Consider the following 18,252-nt stretch of genomic DNA (forward strand, 5'->3'; position numbering starts at 1 on the left):
GGAAAACCCCTCCAAATCAGTGAGTCCAACACTTAACCCAGCACTGCCAAACCAACCACTCAACCATGTCCCCAGCTGCCACACCTACATGGCTTTTACATCCCTGCAGGGATGGTGACTCCAGCACTGCCCTGAGCAGCCCCTGGCAGGGCTGGACACCCCTTTTTTGTGAAGACACTTAATAACCAATCTAAACCTCCCCTGGTGAAACCTGAGGCTGTTTCCTCTTGTCCTATTTTGACAATTGTCCTATTGACCCCCACCTCCACCCTCCTCTCAGGGAGGTTGTGTCAGGACCCACTTCCTGATGACCCAAAGCTGCAGAGCAGAGTGTGGAAGCTGTTCCCAGACTGTCCTGGTGAGCCAGGGCAGCTCCTTCCCTTTATTTTCACCCGTGCAGCCTCAGGAGATGCCAGCCCAGGGCGCTGCTTGCACAGCTCCAGCGAGAGGCCTGGGCCAGGCTCCTGCTGCTCCCAGCCCTTCCCTGTGGACTGAAGGTGAGGAAGGAGCTGGGACACCCCTGGAGTGCCCTCAACACATAGGGGCTGCCCTGGCTGCAGGGCTGGGGGGACAAGGGGGGCCTCGAGCAGCCCAGGAGCCGTGTGAGGCAGTGCAGGACACTGCCCTGTCCCACTGGGGTGGGGACATCCAAGAACATCCCAGGAAAAGGGAGGGGAGTGGCTGTCCCAAGCATCAACAGGAGGTGCAGGGTGCTCCTGACTCCAGGTGAGCGACTCCAGCACGGATCCAGCCCCATGCTGAGCACATGGACTGTCCAGGAGCAGGCCCCAAGATCTGTCCCACATCCAGGCCTCCAAGGAATGGGATGAGACACCAGAGTCCGGACGGAATTGAGGAGAGGGGGATAGGGGATGGAGCTGGTGGGGAGAAACAGTCCAGGCCTCCACACTGCCCCACTTCAATTCTCCTTTGTGTCCTGGTTCTTGTTCTGAATCTTCTGGTGGACGACACGGAGGGTGGTGAAGAAGTTGCCCAGGAAGAGGATGAAGAAGGGGAGGCCGCACATGAGGACCTGTGGGACGAGAGGCCGGAGTCAGCAGGAGGGACCTGCCTGGGGCATTCCCCTCCCAGGGCATCCCCAGGAGCCTCCTTACCTGCCACTCCTTGCACTCGGGGTGCTGGATCATGCGGAACAGGGTGATGGCGTTGTAGAGCTGCCAGAACTGCAGGAGAGAGGAGATTCAGAGGAGCTGCTGCTTCCACAGGCTCAATCCCATCCAGCTGCGACCTCTGGCTGTAAACCCCACACCCACCTCGTGTGGGGACAGTGAAACCCCACGAAGGGCTCGTCCCCAGAGGACCCCAGCTGGGACACCCCCATTTCAGCCCCCACAGTCTGACCGAGGAAGGAGCTGATCCTTTGCAGCAGCAGCTCCAAGCTGGAGCTCAGAAGGGCTTTGGAAAGGCTTTGGAAGGGTTCTCACCGCAGCCCCTCTGCACCTGAGCACTCGGCAGAACCAGCCCAGCTCCTCCCCATCTCACTGCCCCACTTGTGGAGGTGCTGGGTGCTTCGGAAGGAAGGGCCCAGCGTGTTGGAAGCATTTCCCTGCCCCAGGCATCCCCTATCCCATGGCTGTGGCAGCCTGTGGGGTCTGTGCCATGCCCAGGCCACCGAGCACAGCTGGGAACGTGGCACATCCTGCTCCCACCTTGCGAGGACTGGGGCAGCCTCACCTGCCCAAAGAAGAGGAAGGGAAGCAGGAACGTGAGGCCTCTCCACATCCAGGACTGGAAGCCCTCTGCAAAGGATGAAGGTTTCTGTGAGGACCCAAATGGGCTGGTGGAGAGGGGCAGGAGCCCAGCTCCTCCAGGCATGGGAGGCTCAGTGCCCACACCGTGCCTGGCTGAGGAGCTCCTGCCATTCCCCTCACTGTGGGCACTTGCAGTGGGGACAGTGGCAGTGACTCCTAATCCACCCCAGGGCTCTGGGCTCCAGTGGAGCTGGCCCTCAGCTCCTGCCCTTGGTGTCACAGGGGCCAGGCAGGGGACAGCCCACAGTGCCTGGGGTGTTGGAGGGATGTTTCATGTCTGAAGGAGCTTCCTGGGGAAAGCTGGGATGCCCAGAGCCACATCCACTGCCAGCTCACAGCCTGAGGGAGCCAGCTGTGGCTGGGGGTCCCAGCAGAGCAGGAGGAGTGGGACAGTCTTGTGGTGCTGCCCCACAGGAGATGCTGCTCTGGGAACTTTGGTTTGATTTGTGGCTTTCACTCTTCCTGCCACTGATAAAAGTGACCTCAAATCGAAGTGTCCCCATGTCCTTCAGTAGATCCCACAGCTCCCAGCGAGCTGAGCATCAGCCTGAGACCACCAGCAAGGGACATCCCACTCACCCACAGTCAGATCCATGTTGTGCCTCTCTCCCAGCGCTCGCAGCCGGTACAGGCAGCCACTCTGGTAATAATACTGCAGGAACTGCACAAAGCCTGCAGGGAGAGCATGGCTGCTGGCAGGAGCTGCCCAGGGATCACCTGCCAGCCCCAGCATCATCCCACAAAGGCCACCCGAGGCCAGGGGAACTGCCAGGTGAGCTGAGAGCTGTGAGCAGCTACAGCCAGGTCCCCACGTGCTGCAGAGCTCTCTCAGCACCTGGGGCTCAGTCCCTGTCCCAGCACTTACTCTGGTACATGGAGAAGGAGAGAAACTGGTTCCTGAACATCTGGTACATGAGCCCATCTGGCCTGTGGAGAGAAGGTGCTGGCTGGAGGATGTGGGGCTGGCAGGGGACCTATGGGCCCTTGGCCAGAGCTGCCCACAGCCCAGGCAGCCCCACCATGGGACAGGGGACAAAGACTTACCACGTCAGCATGACACCTGAGAGGAAGGTGGAGATGTAGTGATGGAAAACCCACCAGCCTTTGATCCTGGAGGACACACACAGAGAGAAGCTCATGTCTGGAGCATGAATCCAGAGCCAAAGGCACCCCTGAGTGTGGAGCAGCCCCAGAGCTCCCAGGGCTGGTTGGGAAATGCTCCTCAGAGCAGGACCCAGGGCCTCGGGGCTGGGCAGCACCAGGGCCCTTCCAGCTCCACCTTCCCTCGCCTCCTCCGCACGGGAGGTTCCTCCTGCCCCGCTCCTGCAGCTCCCAGCAGGGTTTGCCACACACCCTGAGTAGGAGGGAGCTGCTCCCCTGTGCCAGGTCCCAAACTCCCCCAGCCCTGCAGGAAGGCCCAGCCCCCTGCACGCCCCCTCCCCGGGCCCGGGGCACTCACTTGGAGCCGTTGTTGATGAGGATGCTCTCGCGGATGGTCAGGGTGCAGTAGTACCACACCAGGAGGAAGTTGAAGACGGCGTCTGTCACCCTGGGGCACACAGGGCAGGGTGTCAAGGCACGTGCTGGGGGCACAGGCACCGTCACAGCCCGTGGGACACCCAGCCCCAAGGGAAGGGACCTGCTCCCCACCACCCACTGTGGCCACGGCAGCCACAAAGGCCAGCCCACCTCCAGGGCAGTGTCCAGATGCTTTAACAGCATCCCCTGTCCAGCTCTGGCTGTTCCAGGATGGGAGAGAAGGGCAAGGGGGCTCTGGGAGGAGATCTCTGCCCAGCACCAAGCCAGACTCACCTGGAGTTGAGGACGAACCGACAGGAGAAGGAGACAATGAGTAGGATGATGGTGAGGTAGAGCTTGAACTTCTCGTACTCATCTTTATATGCAAACCTGCAGGGAAGCACAAGGGCAGGCCTGGAGTAAGGGGGCTGCTGGAAATTTGTGTCCTCCCATCCCATCTGGCTGGGTAAAAGAGATGTTCTGTTGGGAATCTCTGGGACACACTTGGGAAGAGCCTTGCTTTGGGGATATTTCTGAGAGCAGAGCACATCAGGCCACACAGCTGGGACATGTCTGAGCACCCCAAAGCACCCCAGCGTGGTGGATGGCCCTGGTGGGGAAGATGGGCAGACTGGGATCTGCACACATCTCAAGGGGAGGACTGGGGAACAGAGGGTCTCCCCTGGCTGGGCATCTCTGGCAACAGGAAAGCTCTCAGAGGCCAAAACCAACTTTTGGAGTTTCCCCAAGGGAAGAGGAGGGGACTATCCACTGTCTGTCTTTCCTGGAAGTTCCTAATGCAGTGGAAACATGGACATGGCTTCCATGGAGGATCCCATTGACTTGTCAGAGCAAATGGTCCGTCCCAGCCCAGTGGCAGGAATGTGAGGGGGAGCCAAGGGTTTGGCTGATTCTTGGGAAATGATGCAGAAAACAGCTCAGGAAGGGAATCTACACCAGGTGAGCCGAGCCAGCCCCCTGTCTGCCTGGGAGGAGCTGCTGTTCCTGGTGCCAAGGGGATCCCCAGTCAGGGAAATCAGAGGTGCAGCGAGGAGGGGCCGTACTTGGCCTGTTTGCTGAGCAGCGTCACGTTCACATTGCCGAGCACCAGACTCAGGTACAACCTGGGGAGAGAGCAGAGTGTTAGGACAAGGACCTGCCTGTGGAGCTGTCACCTCTCATGCCACCAGTGGGGCCAGGGATGAGCCCCCAGGTGCTTCCACTCGGAGCTGCCAAGCACAAAGCCTCTGGAATCCCCTCCCACGGGCAGGGGGACGGGTGGGGGAGCCCACACCCCACCTCCCACGGGCACTGGGGTGTTCACAGGGGTTCTCCTCAGCACAACCATCATCCAAGGGTGGGTGATGGCCATGAGCAGGCAGAGGAGTGAGGGGCAGCACTGCTGGCTCCTGCCCAGGTGTCCTTGGGGAGCCCAAGTGGAGCAGCAGAGCTGTGACACTGCTGGGTGACAGCTCTGGGTGCCTGCAGAGCTGCTGCCACAGGGATGGGGAGGGTGGCCCTGGTGCCCCACCCGGAGCTGAGGTGCCTTCTCACCCGTTCTTCTTTGGCAGGTAGGCCTCCATCTCAAAGAAAACGTTCTGCCTCTCTTTAATCAGGCTCTGGGTCTCTTGGATGGACGATTCCTGCTCGGGAGTCGCCTGGGGTTTGCATCTGGGGAGCAAACACAGCGCTGGCATCAGGAGAGCCTCTGCAACGTGATCAGCACGTGCTGGCACTCCACAGGCGACTGACTCGGGCAAGGACACCCCAAGGACAGGGAAGGTGGATGGGAGGCAAGTCCACAACTCCATCTGCAGGGCAAGCTCCTCTGCCAGGCTGTGATGTTGCTCGAGAGAAGGGAGCAAGGTGAGGCCAGATGGGTCTCCCACCCTTAGGAGGGACAGGGAGAGTTTTGTGCCAGAGGGGAGCAGCTCGTGGTACCTGCAAAACCCTTCCAAGCTCTGAACTGCAAATGGGGCACAAATCAGGGCAGAGGAAAGGGGGGCTGGGGAAGATCAGCCTCCTCACAGCACTTGGCTGCAGAGAGGTTTGCATTTGAGCCATGAGCTGAGCTCAGCAGCCCCATCCTTGCTGCTCTCCCCTCCCGTGCTGCCACAGAGCACTGACTCACTTTTTGAGGGAGAGCGACAGCTCCTTCAGCCGCTTCTTCTGCCGGGCTATGGAGCTGGAGATCCCATCCTGGAGCTTGGTCAGCTCCTCGAGTTTCTGCTTGTACAGCTTGTGGTTGTCCTGGAAAGGAGAGACCAGCACACATTAGAGATGCCTGCCCAAACACCCCTGTCCTTTGCCCCTCGGTGATGCTTTTGTTAAAAAACGTCCTTAATTTCACCTGTGCAGCTGCTGGGTGAGAGGAGGCGTGGCTGCAGAAGGCCAGGTGAACTGGGGACAGCCTGCCACCAGCCCTGTTTCCATGGGGATGCCCATCCCCAACCCCAGGCAGGCTATCCACAGGATGTTCCCATGCTCAGGACACCAGTGACTGCACACAGCAGATAGGAAAGCAGTTAGGAATAAAAAATAAACGCTGTGTGGATCGGGGTACAACTGTGGCCACTCCTGGGACAGGATGAGAAGCTCTTTGTACCTCCAGGTCTCCCAGCTCGTGGTTTTGGGGCTCCACCTGAGCACCCCTGGGAGGCTGGAAGGAGCCTGTGAGTGAGCTGGACCAAGAGGATGGACTCCAGCAGGGCTGCAGCCAAGTGCCCGGTAACCCAACCGCACCTGGGTAAGGCTGGATGCATTTCTCCACTATATTTAGTAGGGAAAGAGGAGAGCTGCTGGATCAATGCTGCTGCTCGTCCAGCTCAGCAGGAAAACAGCTTCACCTTGGCCACAGCAGCCTGAACACCACCTCCAGCAGGGAATTACACCAACAACCCTTGGACTAGACCTTGGCACAAACAAGTTTTAACCTCTGTAGCTTTTATCAGCCACTTGATCACCAGATCTTAGAAGTTGTTCCCAAAGGAGAAATGTGAAACCGAGAGCAGAGGAGGGAAATCTCTCTCTGGTGACAAGCAGCAACAAGGAGGGAAGGGATCCACAGCAGTGATTTATGTCCCTGCTTTATCCTAGGACATTCCCTGCTTGACCATCAAGCTTTCCTGTTGCCATCTAGAGCCACCTCCTTCTGAGTCGGGAGTTAACTGTGAGCAAGTGGCTTTTGTGACAGGTCCTTGAGCGGTGCCAGCATCCGAGCTCCACTCTGGATGAGGAGCCGCGGTGGGAGGAGGTGTCCCAAGGGAAGGGCCGGCGCTCAGTGCCTGCACTCCGGGCTCGAAGTGGGCGACCCGGGACATCCACGCAACCCTTATGGAGCAAGAGGAGGTTTCTCAAAGCCTCCCTTGCCCCAGATCTGGGCACAGCAGCGACGTGTCCGCAACAACATCCGCTTCACCCCGCTCCCGGGGGGGAAGGAGGGGGAAAGGGAACGGGTTCAGCTGCAGCCGAGTGACCCGAGCGGCAGCAGGAGATGGTTGGCCAACCTTTCCCTTGGGTGACCCTGTGCGAGCTGAACCCTGCCCACTCCTTCCCCGGCAAGCAGCGCCCTGGGGATTACACAAAGCAGGTGGAAGCACCTCTGACACCAAGTCACCTTCCTGGCACGGAGCCCCCGGCCAGCCGCGGCGGTGACAGGGGATGGCAGAGGGGACAGGGGATGGCAGAGGGGACAGGGCTGGCTGAAGCGTGCCCGGATCCCGGGACACCTCGGCTCTGCTGGCCGCTGGCCGGGCTGAGAGCAGCGATAAGGAGCGAAATCTGCGCACCTCGTCCGGCCGTGCCACGCCAGGCGCTGCCGCTGCCGCTCCCAGCAGGAGAAACGGGAGCCCCGAGGTCTCCACGGCAGGACCACGGCGGGCTGGGGCACCAGACCGGGGCACCCCGCTCCTCCCGAGCCCCGCCACAGCCCGCCGCCCCTGCCCCGCTCCCAAACGCTCTGCCCCAGGGCACAAGGCTCGTAGCCGCGGGCTGGGACACCGGGGGAAAGCAGCCGGAGTCCAGCGGGCAGAGCCCGGCCGCCCGCAGTACCCGCTGGGGATGCTGCGGGGGATCCCCACCCCCGGTGCCGGTAACCGGAGCGCTCCCTCGGCCGCTGCCCGGGGCTGCCCGGGGCCGGTGGTACCTGGATGCGCTGGTAGCCGTCCTGCAGCTCCTCCCACTCGCGCAGGCACTCGGCGAGCGAGGCGCCCCAGGCCATGGCGGCGATGGCGGCGGCGACCGGCCCGGCCCGGCCCGCGGCGACGGGCGGCGCTGGCCCCGCCCCCTTCCGGACACGCCCCGGGGCGGGGCCGGGGCGGGGCCTCGGCGTTTCCCGGTAAATCGCAGCCTGGAAAAGGGGAAATTCCCGGGAATTGCGGCGCTTGGCTGGAGCGCCGGGCGGTGTGAGGTGCGCCCGGCTCGCTCTCAGCCCCGGCGGATCTCGGGGTTTGTTCCCCCACAGAGCCTCGCGTGTCAGAACGAGCAACCCAAACCCAGCGCTAAATCCCCAACACAGAGTGCTGCAAAGCCAGGGAGTGTTTTCTGTCATGTTTTATTTTCTGATGTCAAAGAACAGAATCCGGAGTGCTGTTCCTACAGACAGGACTGTACCGAGTTTAGGTTTCGTGTGACAGCACTGAGGCTTTAAAATTACCAGCTGTGCCCAGAGGTTGGGTTGTAGAATTAGAAGGTGGCAAATGGGAAGGGTGGACTTGTCAACAATCCATTCAGGGTAGCTGAGAAGGCACTCACAGGGCACAGGGACTTCTGAAACAGGGAAATTCTGTTGTCACCTCTCCAGGCTGGAAGTGGGCACTGTGAGACTTTAAATTTACTATTCCAGACCATGGATAACAAACCTTTACAGAGCTAACCCTACTGACTGCCCCACAGCTGTGCTTATAATCCCCTTTGCTTACAAAAGAGTCTCGAGCTGTGTCTAATGGGCCACATCCTGCAGGACTTGCATTCCCGAAACTGCCACCTCCTCCAGCACAGGTGAGTTCCCCAGGAGGCTCCAAATCCTGACCCAAAATGACATGGAGCTAAAGAGGAAAGCTTTTCCATAACATTTGGGTCTTTTTTTCACACAGTGTTCAAGTAACTTTCTCCCCAGAAAGGTGAAGGGAAGTGGCTTTCCCCATGGGATGTTCTCTGTCAGTAATTTGGTTCAGAGACGTCTGTGACTGGGCACCCATAGATTTGGGTCTCCCAGGCTGAGAGCTGTTCCACAAAGCCCCGGTGTGGTCTCATGTTCATTTTGCACTTCAGAAGGTATTTCCAAGCTCTCTGTAAACAGAAGGAAAGTAAAGAAGTGTTAGGAATTGAGCAGAAAGTGACTCTTGGGCATTTTCACAAAGCAGCTACACTTCAGTCAACACAGTCTTGTATTTGCTCCCTGTGCTGGACAGCAAGAACCTGCAGAGAGGAGTTTGGTACTAAAGTGGGGACAGGCTGGATCCAGATGTGAACCTGAGAGAAACTTGTCCCCTTCATGCTCTACTCTCCTGGATATGAGGACAGCTCAGGCTGCTTTCACTACTTAGCGTTATCCTACTCTGATGGAGCAATGCAATCCTGGATTTTCTACCCTAAAATGCTGTTCCTTCCACAGATGATGAGCAAAGCAGTGAAGCATCAGCTGTAAAGGTTATAAAGCAATGAAGGTTTTGGATTGGTGTGACCTGATGTGGCAGAGCAGTTATGACCTCACAGTTATCCCACTGTATTAATTACAGCCATCTTAATTATTTGTTAGCTCCAAGTAATCACCTAGAAACTCTGACACACACAGGGCAGATCCACCAGCATTACTCCAGCTCCATCCCTGGGCTTTCCTGTCACTGCTCATCTTCCTGCTCATAAAGGAGCTTGCCCCCTGCACTTGGAAGGTTGCTTAATTGAAATGAGACCAAAGGTCAGCAGATAGTACTCCATTGGTTTGTTTTTCTAATCTTGCTGATTGTGCAGGCTCTGAGGCTGATATTCCAGTATTTACTGCTCTGGGTCCACAGTGTGGGTGTCTCTGGTTCCCCTGGACTCAACAGATCTACTCACATATTGCTCACTAACAGAATCAGGGGCTGCACATCCCAACTCTGCCTTGCTTTTGCCTTTTTGGAAGCTTTCAAAGATCTTTGCCTGGATTGGCTGGAGGATCACACAGGAATCTGTTGCACTGCTTTTGTCTGCAAGAAACAAACTTGTCTGCCAGGGTAATCCCTCAGGAGAGCTTTGCCCAGCAAACAGTGCCCTGTCAATATTTTCTCTTTTTTTTGGCATTTAGTAAAATGCTGAGACCAACCTGTTGATGCCAACTGAGAGGAATGGCAAGGCTCAGCCTTTGACTTTTGCATTGCCATTGCAAGCACATTCTGTCATTTGGTGAGTGGCTGTTATCAGCCTGCAGGAGCAATCACATCCCTGTTAGTGCAGGGACTGAACCCTGTCTGAGCCCTGCTGGCAGCCTCAGCCTCTAATTACCCACTGGCACACAGCCATGGAAAGAGCTCTCCTCTTACGTTGGCCATGTTTGCACAAAATCAATCACCTTATCAGATGCAGACCCAGCTTCAGTGAAGTTTGGATCAATCCCTTCAAGCTCCTGAACTTTCCAAACAAGGGTGAGGTTTTTAAGGAGAGGCTGGCCAGTTGCCATGGGAACTCTCCATGTTAGGAGACGCCAGGAGATGCTGCCCTGTGTGTTGTATGCAAAGAGAGAAAGGCCTGGCACCAGGGGAGAGGCCACCAGGTCCTTGCACAGCCAGGCCATTCCCAGCCATCCTTCATTAATTTCTTTGGTTATTCACAGCTGTGGAACAGCCTGTACTGGCCATCTGACCTGTACATCCTTCCTGGGCAAGTGTTATCCCATTGCAGTTTCTATACAGGAGTGTCTGTGGGAGGGGATTGCTTCTGGAGGAATAAAAAAGGATTTGGGAAGAAGTGCTGAAGCCAATGGTAAATGTGAGCCCTGCAAACACTGGGTTCTGAACTTCTCTAACACCATGGAGTTAAGAGATAGGATTAACTGCAGTAGCTTTCACTCTTTTCCTCAAACCCAGCAGAGAAATGCCATGTTCTGTATCCACAGCTTTTCTTTTCTAGCCCTTTAGTTAAGCAGGGAAAACAAAAATATCACAAGTTTTAGAGTAAAGACTCACAGATCCAAAATCACACCTAAGCCACCTCCCTAATGGTCTAAAGAAGATGCAACCTCAAATCACATAATCAGCTCCATTATCAGGTGGATATTGTGCATGAAATCACAGAGAATGTCCTGTTACCACAGTGATGGGGCTTCAGAGAGAAATGAAGTGCAGAGCAGTTCCTGCAGGGACTGTGCCAGTGACATACCTGCAGGGAAAAGCGGCAGGAGTGCATCAGATAAGCCATGGTGGCTGTGCTGCTCCGGCTTATCCCCAGGCTGGAGAACACCAGCACTGCTCCCACGTCCAGCTGAGTATCTGAGTCAAGAAATGCCAATCACAAATTAGTGAGCTGGGAAATGGAGCTTCCCATGGCAGAATGAAGCACTGATGTGGTGACAGCTGACAGGGGGGCTGCAGCCTGAGAGACAGGAGCCCTCAGGAACCCTGACAGCAGCAGATGGGCACTGCCAGCTCCCATTTCTGTAAGCATTTGCCTTTCTTAAAAATCCACATGGCCTTGAAGAGCAGCACCAATGACAATGACCAGTCAATGCTTCGTTACACAGCAGTGTCACCTTCACATCAGGGATCTGAGGTCTTTCATGACCTATCAGCTGTGGTCAGCATCACAAACTCTCCCCAGACAGGTCTAAATGCATTGAAATTTTATTTTGCCTGGAAGGTTGCATATTTAATTACTAACCTTTTAGTTCTTTCTCTCCCTCTCTAGACAGAATGATGTTTTTAAAATATTAGCAACTGAACTCCAGAATTCATAGAGCAAAGACTTTTCTTTTAGTGCTGTCAAGATGTTTTGTTTGTTCTTGTTTTCCACATGCATTTTTAAAGCTCATTTCTATTGTGAGCCAGCATTTTAAAACTCATTTTCATTGTGAGAGACTAGTTCTGTCCTAAGATCTGGGCAGAACTGGCTTTACTCCAACATACACCTGGCATGAGGACATGCACACTCCTCTTGGAGTATTTGGAGAGCTTTAGTCTCATGTTCTGGTTTGAGTAATCTGCTCTCCACTGCCAAGTAAACAGTTCCACTATCAGATAAACAGCGGGACACTTCCACAAGTGCAGCTAATAGTCTTGTAGTCTGGTTTGGAAACAGCCACAAACCATGTGTGATGTCAGAAGGAAACTTCTGAAATACTACTGGGAAAAAGCATGAGGCACAATGAAAGGCAAGGAAATAAATGCCAACATTCAGGTGCACCAAATCATGAAATTCAGTTCAGGACTACAAAATTATATCCTCAAGTGTTGTTCCTTTGTGTGCAGTTGTCATGTCTTGTCTGATATTGTACTTGGGTTAAGGTCTGTGGGGTCAGGGTGGTCTTTTGCTTCTGGCTCTGTCCAGCTCAGCTCAGCAGGGCCTTGGTCTGTGGCAGGTGTTATTTGATAAGCACAATAAAAGATAACAACATGGTTGGACAGCATCAGATGGAGCTGCAGGAGTCATGTCTGCTGTGCAGCTGCAGGCACTGAGCTGCAGAGTGTGTTTTTTCTTGCCCTATCTGATGTAATCAGCTGAGGCAGGTTCATGCTGTCCAACCTGAAAGTCTTCCTGGGCACTACAGTGGGTCTGCACTGCAAATCACAAAGATGATCAATGCCTCGTGCTGAGTCCTCTAAGCACAGTAACACTCTGCTTCAAATAAAGCTCTGGTGGCTGAAGATTTGGGCCAGTGAGAGTCAAAGGGCTGTTGCAAAGGAGTAAGAGGGAATCCTATGAAGCCCTGGTAGATACTCTGCTGCAAAGCCTTTTCAGATTAGATGGAAAGCTCCCTGTTATCAGAGTGAGGTATCCTTTAAAGTGAGCCGGGACATCAGAGTCAGATGCCCTGTAAAATCCCCTCTCTGTCCATGAGGCTGGTTAGTTAATCTCCTCTCTGGTATCCATCAGGGTGTGGGCTTGCTTACCCTCCTGCCTGGGCTTCCTGTCACTCCCATCTAATATCCTACAGTGAGCAAGGGCTTGGGAATTCCAGATCAGGATCCACTCACCTATGAAATGAGAAATGGTGGGGAAGGAAGAAAAAAGGTCTGCTTCAAGTGAATCTGGAACAGATACATGGAGGGATTTACCTTCTTCTGCAAACCTGGAAAAGAGCACACAGACCACATGGAGCAGGGAAGCAGCCTTGACAAGATGTGTTTGTTGGAGGCAAGGTGATCATTTCCTTTGCTGTTACATGTGTGAGTTTTTCATCATTGTCATCATTAACATGGAAAGGGATTTGTTATGGTGAGGCACAGAGATGTTTGTAACACAGAACCAGTTTAATCACTGATTTTCTATTTCAGTGGTATCAGCAATGATGCCTTAACCTACAGAGAGAAAAATGAAAGCAGGTGAACTGAAAGCAGGTGTGCTTTCACAGACTTGTTGGCTGTTCTGTGGAGCCCCCTCAGTTCACTCCATGTGGTTTTCTATGGCAGCATCTCCTCCTTCCACAGACTCAGAGAACCCACAGGGCAAAAAATTGGTGAGGAATTTCCAAAATGTGGAAACACATCATACAGAGGGCATGGGAGTATTACCCACAGTGCAGAGACATTCCTCTGGAGCCAAAAGCATGAGAAATGTCCTGGGATGGGTAACTGGGTTTGTTACTTTGGGTCACTACCTTGAGAAATGCCACTGGGTTTTTCACTGTGTGAAACTGCATTCCAGCAAGGCCTGCAGACTGAGCTGACTGGTCATGGACAGAGCAGGTAAGGAAGGAAGACCAAAAATGTGTCCTATTGGTGATTTAGTTTTCACACTGATGTGTTGGTAAGATTTTGCTCTGAAAGGTATTTAGAGATACAGGTTTTTCCTGAAGAGTGGTGGTATGTGATAGACTTGAAATACCAAGGGCTTCCCAGTCCTCCTCTTACCCAATTCACCCGTGGCAGGGTCAAGGGCTGCAGGACTGTGTTGCTGCTGTGCTAACTCTGGAGCAGAAATTAGAAAACTGAGCGTGAAATGGCATTGGAACTTGCACAGAGGTTTCCTTGGAAGGCCACAGGCACTGAATCCTCTGCCAATAAATTCTGTGTCACCTCATTTTTTCACATCACAGTCACTGGTGAGGGTAAGCCTTGAACAGTTTAACTTACAGTGTTACAGGCTGTTCAGAGACGTTGACCAGTGCTTTGATCTTCAGATCTTTCTGAATTTGTTTGTCACTAGCCTGCTTGAAATTGCCCATATATAGCTTTGCAGGCAGTATTTCTACAGGGTATGGCTGGAAGGTGTCTAGTTCCTGCCAGAAAGAAACCACAGGCTCAGGTTAGAGAGTGTCTTTGCTCCCATTAGCTCAAGAAGTTCTTAAACAGAAGTCATGTGAAGAGTTGAACAGGCACTTAGTCAGCAGCCCATGACATATTTTAGTCTAATGATTTATTCAATCACCTGGATTTTCTGTATATTGAAGTCTTTGCTAGTTTTACTAAGAATAATTAACAGCCTCACTGTTGTGGCACTACTTGAAGGAAATCCCAACTAAACAGGAGGTGGAATTCATTCTTTCCATTGTCTGGAGGGGCTGCAGCATGACAGACTAGTTTGATGTTCTCCCTGCTTACTGTTTGCAAGGCTAAATGAAATCATCTGCCACCTCCAGAGCTGCAGGTGCCCTGGAGTGGCCCAGCACAAATCTGCAGCTGCATCCGGTGTCGGCAGCGTGGAGGCTGAGAAGGAAAACACACAAACCTTGACATCCCTAAGGGATATGTGGATACCTGGATACTGCTCCAGGAGCACAAAGGAGCAGTCTAACAATTTAAAGCTTAAATTGAGAGGCAAGGAGGTGCCTGTGTCCAGCTGAGTCTGAGGGGGAAGCTCAGCAGTGAATTTCCCTTCACAGAGCAGCACAAAGTGAATCGATTTTCTCTCCTGTGCTGTAGCATCCACAGGTTAGCACCGTGTCAAGGGCTGTTTCCTGGGAACCAGAAGGGAACAATGGGAACAAAATACACCTTGGAATGAAATGCTCTGTTGTCCAGCAACTTCTTAACATGCCCTGCCTGTCCTAAATACGCAATAAAGTGTAATTGTTTCCCATAAGCTAAATAGATTGATGTTTATAGGTGAAACCAAGCAATCAGGACACCAGTGTTTGAGTGGATGGCTGTTTTCTTCCTGGGCCTATTGAAACCAGGCACTAGCACTTGCTTTGTGACCCTTCCCCATGAAAAGACATGGATCACAGTGTTTGGTAGGAATTGTAGTCCTGTTTGAAAACATTTGCTGTGTACTATGCCAGATAACTACATGTCAGAGAGCTGCCTGCTTCTTGTCATCATTTACTACTGTTTGTTCAGTTATCTGTACTCTCCACAGGCCAGTTTCGGGGTTATCAGGGGAACATTCCCAGCTTGTTTCCATGATCTTCCTTTCATGCAATAGAAAAGGAAAAAGTGTGGCTGTAAAAGAATCAGTGGTGAGACTCAGAGCAAGCACAGTAACTCAAATTACATTTAATTCCCCTGTCTAAAATTACTGTGATAACAGGTTTGCAACACCATCTAACCTGAATTCACCAGTCATCATCAGTTGAATATGAATATCTTCTACCTGGAAATTAGTCTCATCTCACCTGAGGCATCCACAGTGTCTTCTCACTCTTCAGGAAATGGTAACAAGCTGAAAAATATTTGTACCCTCCCTTCAGGAGGAGCACGGGGTGGCGGGTGAACTGCTCCAAGTTTCTGGCATGGAGGAGGGCAGTTCCTTCCCCGGCATCTAAAGAGACCAAAGAGCTGTTTGCCAGGGCAGGTTCAGTGTCTCCATCTGCCTCCCTGACATCCACAGCAAATCCCTTTTCATTCCATCTAATTCTCTGGAGAAAACTTGGTTAAAAGCTTGACTTATTCTTGTTGTTGCAGGTCAGTTACAGGGGGTGCTGCTTTTCCCCTCACATCCTGATCTTTTATTCCTTTCCTGGTTTCTCTTCTAGCACCAGATTTCTTTCCCTCTCCGTATTTTTCTTTGGGAAATGCTTCTAATGAGTTCCCATAATAAGGAAGTTTTATTAATTTAAATTTAATCATCTTAGTTTTATGGAGCCCCTTGTCTTTAACCTGCTTTAGGCAAACAGGGAAAAAAGGAAGTGTCTTAAATAAAATTTTCACAAATGTTTTAAACACTCTCCTCAATGTCAATGAAGTAGATTATGTGAGATGGCTGTTCCTCCTCCTCCTCCCAAGGAATCCATCCTGTTTCCCTCTAGCTATGTCTGCTTTAGAAATAGACCAGCACAATAGAAACCCAGTTGTGATTTTTCACACCTTCCCTTTACTGCCTCACCACTGAGCATTTAGCAACCTGCTTGCTTTATTCATTCCCCTTACACCTCCACTTTTTTGTCTTTAGAAAGTGATGTAAATCTTTGCTAAAACTCCTGTAGCCTTTGTAAAGCTCAAACAAACAGAAGTGGCTCTGCTCACAGCAGAACTCCTTGCCAAAGGATGTGTGAAATCCAAACACTTCCATGGTTCAAGGAAGACCAAACAATGAAACCATGGAAAAGTTTCCAGCGCTTCACATTTCTTGATGAACTCCATCAAATCACCACCCCCATTAAAGGTAAATCTTTTTAAATATCATGAAGTAAAAGCCTTCTGTGACCCTCAAAGAAGGAAGTACTCACTCTGGGAACATGTGGAACCTGAGCTGCTGATTTCAGTCTCTGGAGCAGCGCTGCCCCCTGAAAGGCAATTGTTGGACAAGCCAAATCTCAGGGAAATGTGGCAAAAAAAAGAACCCATTCCTCACACGCAAAAAGGAGCTTCAGAGGATCATCCACAGATGGGAAACCAGGGCTGCCAGGATGCTTTGAAATAAAACCTGGATTTTTGAAGCCTGAGAATATACACAACACAGTGAAAAAACAGGGGCAGAGCACAGTTTTTCACATAAAACTGGGAACATTTACATCTCTTCCAATAAGCCCATAAAATTATATGAGGAATGGGAAGAATCTCTACCCAGCAGAGAGGTCTGGACTGACATGGGTCACACATACCTGTTTCTCTCTCCTCCTCCTGATAGTCAGTGCAGCCCAAAATGCCAGTGTCATGGTCATACACCACACAGAATCTGACATAGCCCAGCTCCTCGGGATTTGGGATCAGATACTCCCCTGCAGGACTCTACCAAAATCACAGAGGAATTCCATCAGGAGCACAGCTCCACTCTCCTCTAGTGGCATCAACGCTCCTGACATCTTGCAAGTTACAGCTCTCTAGCTAGGTGTTGGGCTTGGACGTGTGGGTGGACAGGACACAGTGACAGCCCCGGTTAGAAGTCAGGAATGATGCAAATCACGCTGATTGCTCCACCAGCAGCAGCGGTGCAGATGCCAGCGCTGTCCTTGTGAGGCAAGGCTGCACTGAGTTCTTGTGCAATGTTTTTCCTGATATTCAGCTGCGATGTGCCAATCCTTCGGGCTGCTGGAGCCACCACCTTTGCTTTGTGACAGAATACATCCCCCCAGTGGCAGCCGCGGGGCACGGCTGAGGCAGGGGCAGGGGCTGGGACATTTCGCCGTGGCTTTCAAACCAGTTTTGGCTTCCTACTAATTGCTAAATCCAAGGATGGTTCACACAAACAGCAATTCCCTCACCAGTTCAATCCTTTGGGCTGTAATAATGTGGCTGGCATCGAATTCACGTTGAGAACGGGCATCTGAAGAAAAAAAAAAAACAAACAACCAAGACAAAGCAATTGGCTTTTAAAGGTGGAATCCTTTTTGTTATTTTGCCAGTGGGAATTCAGGCACTGGCATCACCCAGAGATTTAGAGATGTGGTACTTGGGGATATGATTTAGGGGTGGTTATAGGGTTGCAGGGTTGGCTGTTGGACTGGATGAACTTGAAGGTCTTTTCCAACCTTGATGATTCTGTGATTTGTCTTTCAGAAAACGAATGTTGAGGCCTTCTGGTGTGGGCATAACAAACTCCAGGGTCGATGTGAGTCTGTGTGTAACACCAAGTGACAACCAGCAGCGTTAGTCCTGACCCAGGTGTGCTGCTGCAGCATTCCCCAGCATCAATCCTGTGCTCTGACCTGCCCAGCAGCTCTGCCTCTGCTGCTCCAGAGCTGGGGAGGGGGCACTGGAAAGACCCCAACCCACTCCCAAACTGGTTAACTGGCTCACCAAAACATTCAATGACGCTGCAATATCAGGCACCCTTCTGGGAGTATTGACACTATGCAAAATGGAAGTGGTTATCAGGAATCTTTGTGCAATGGTTGAGAAATCTAGTCCGGTTCTAACACCTCTGGGAGCAGCAGGGGAGAGTGTGTATCCATGGGACTGATAAGAGCAGGGAGAACTGAGAATAAGGAAAGCCAAGGCAGCACCAGCTCATGGCACCTGAAACGGGATGGGAGGAAGGTGCCAGACCCCAGAAATGACAAGAAATGATGGGTGTGTTTTCCTCACGAGCCCCAATGGCTCAGGATATCTGCCCGGGCTGCAGGCAGGGGCAGGGACTGCAGGCAGGGACAAGCAGGGGCAGAAGAAACAGGCGGGGGAGCAGCAGACAGAGCAAAGATTGGTAGAGGCAGGGAGGGGCATGCACAGGCAGGGACAGGGACAGGCCTGTGCCGCGGCCTCACCCAGCAGGCACAGGTAGTTGGGCTCCGTCAGCCGCGATCTCCACCGGTACTGGTTGATGATATTGTAGAGGTGTCGGGGCTCGCAGAACATCACTCCCGCCATCGCCCATCCGCCCGGCTGTCGCCGACTATCGCGACACCACGCACGCTCCCCCCGCCCGGCCGCAGCGACGCCCGCCGGTCTCCAAG

The 18,252-nt window shown here is 52.9% G+C and overlaps 2 protein-coding genes across 3 annotated transcripts; both read right to left on the bottom strand.

Moving 5' to 3' along the window:
• Window positions 1-177: 177 nt before the first annotated feature.
• On the bottom strand, window positions 178-7,592 carry TMEM120A (transmembrane protein 120A). The gene is made up of 12 exons (XM_058854400.1): window positions 7,435-7,592; window positions 5,422-5,540; window positions 4,845-4,961; window positions 4,355-4,414; window positions 3,585-3,680; window positions 3,232-3,321; window positions 2,817-2,882; window positions 2,638-2,699; window positions 2,352-2,444; window positions 1,696-1,760; window positions 1,116-1,184; window positions 178-1,033 (listed from the first exon to the last, which is right to left on the bottom strand). Exons 1-12 carry the CDS (start codon window positions 7,507-7,509, stop codon window positions 920-922), a joined length of 1,026 nt encoding a protein of 341 aa, XP_058710383.1. The 5' UTR covers window positions 7,510-7,592; the 3' UTR covers window positions 178-919.
• A 786-nt stretch (window positions 7,593-8,378) lies between these two features.
• Window positions 8,379-18,244, bottom strand: STYXL1 (serine/threonine/tyrosine interacting like 1). Of its 2 annotated transcripts, XM_058854401.1 has the most exons (9): window positions 18,064-18,244; window positions 17,065-17,126; window positions 16,465-16,591; window positions 16,090-16,146; window positions 15,037-15,182; window positions 13,556-13,701; window positions 12,458-12,552; window positions 10,647-10,756; window positions 8,379-8,579 (listed from the first exon to the last, which is right to left on the bottom strand). In XM_058854401.1, exons 1-9 carry the CDS (start codon window positions 18,164-18,166, stop codon window positions 8,448-8,450), a joined length of 978 nt encoding a protein of 325 aa, XP_058710384.1. In that variant the 5' UTR covers window positions 18,167-18,244; the 3' UTR covers window positions 8,379-8,447. The 2 variants fall into 2 exon arrangements, with proteins under 2 accessions (XP_058710384.1, XP_058710385.1); XM_058854402.1 differs by lacking the exon at window positions 10,647-10,756.
• Window positions 18,245-18,252: the final 8 nt, after the last annotated feature.

The sequence above is a fragment of the Poecile atricapillus genome, chromosome 21, assembly GCF_030490865.1.
Source record: "Poecile atricapillus isolate bPoeAtr1 chromosome 21, bPoeAtr1.hap1, whole genome shotgun sequence".
In the NCBI taxonomy this organism is placed as follows: Eukaryota; Metazoa; Chordata; class Aves; order Passeriformes; family Paridae; genus Poecile; species Poecile atricapillus.